Source organism: Hipposideros armiger, unplaced genomic scaffold, assembly GCF_001890085.2.
Source record: "Hipposideros armiger isolate ML-2016 unplaced genomic scaffold, ASM189008v1 scaffold_134, whole genome shotgun sequence".
In the NCBI taxonomy this organism is placed as follows: Eukaryota; Metazoa; Chordata; class Mammalia; order Chiroptera; family Hipposideridae; genus Hipposideros; species Hipposideros armiger.
This window is the reverse complement of record NW_017731484.1, coordinates 676,654-677,950: the sequence shown is the minus strand read 5'-3', so window position 1 is coordinate 677,950 and position 1,297 is coordinate 676,654. Positions and strand designations below refer to the sequence as shown.

The following is a 1,297-nucleotide window of genomic DNA, read 5'->3' as shown; positions in this document are numbered from 1 at the left end:
GTAAACTTTAACACACTTACCTGTGTGGTTAGTATTGAGTTCAAAGTTGGGGCAGGAAAGAGAAGTAATGAGAAGATTGTGGGGATGGAAAGAACTCTGCATATATTGAGTGACATTAGCAAGACTCAAATGCTATGAAGATCACGTACTCTTCGGGCGCCTCAGTAGGAGCCACACCAATTTTAGTTCACTGTGAGGAAGACATTTAAGCTTCTAGGAAGCACTAATGATGAATTAGACAGGCTCATGAAGTTGTGAGCTCCAAGATGTCACTTTGGGAATCCAAAGAGTTCCAGGAAACCTGGGGGAGAATTTCCACCTTGGAAGAAAGCTGAACCATATAATTCTAAGGAGCGTTCTAACTCAAAGCTTTTTGATTTTATGCTTCTCCATCAAGAGAGTTGGATGGGAAATAACTCTCTGCTCAGCTAATTTCATGTTTTCTTTGCTTCCCTTGTAGTCTGTTCAGAAGAAATCTGATCCCCTGCCAGCTCAGGATCCCTGTACCACCATTTATGTTGCTGCCACAGAGCCTGTCCCAGAGCCTGCTCAGGTGAGGCATCTCTTTGTAGAGATTGAATAGGTGGAGGAGGGGAGAGGGTGGGACCTGGTTAGGGCTGAAATGAAACAGAATCCTGGAATGGAAAAGGCAGGCCCTAGCAAGCAGGTAGCAAGGAGCATTTGTGGTCATGGTTGCAGGGTTTCCAGACAACCCCTCATGGCTTCTCAAATGGGGTCACAGCTCCCTGTGCTCACTAGTGTTTCTTTGAGAGTTGTCCAAGGACCACATCAGCATCAGCTGGTATAGTTGTTAAAAATAAAGATTCCTGGGACCTTCCACCTAGGATTCTGTTCAATCAGAATGTCCATGGCAAGTAACCATGGTATCTACACATAAAAAAAAAAAAATCCTCCCCCCACCCCGGCCCCCCACAGGTGATCCTGATGCACATTTAAGTTTGGAAATGGCATTTTGAGTCCAGGAGTTCTCAAGTCCAGCAGAATCACTAGGGGAGCTTTGTAAAACTGCTTGTGCCTAGGCTCCACCCAACCTTATTTAATCAGAATATTTAGGAGTTGAGCTCTGCATAGGTATGAAGCCTAGAAGAGAATGTGATGTGTAGCTCAGAATGAGCCTCACCTATTCTACCCCATTGCAAGATCAGCATGAATTAAGTTTACTAGGTGGGAATCTTTCCTTTTACTAAATGGACAGAAATAAATTCTGGGCTGAAATCTTGGCTCCAGTTGGGCTCTAGTCAATAAAGCATTTTAGGAGACAATTGGGGATTAAGAG

At 44.3% G+C, this 1,297-nt stretch overlaps 1 protein-coding gene across 1 annotated transcript in view; it reads left to right on the top strand.

Annotated features, from left to right (window-relative positions):
* SLAMF1 (signaling lymphocytic activation molecule family member 1) overlaps positions 1 to 583 on the top strand; it is a 44,889-nt gene extending 44,306 nt beyond the window's left edge. Inside the window, exon 6 of the mRNA XM_019649614.1 lies at positions 461 to 583. Within this exon, the coding sequence (XP_019505159.1) occupies positions 461 to 583 (123 nt within the window). The remainder of the gene's footprint in view (positions 1 to 460) is intronic.
* The last annotated feature ends 714 nt before the right edge of the window (positions 584 to 1,297 follow it).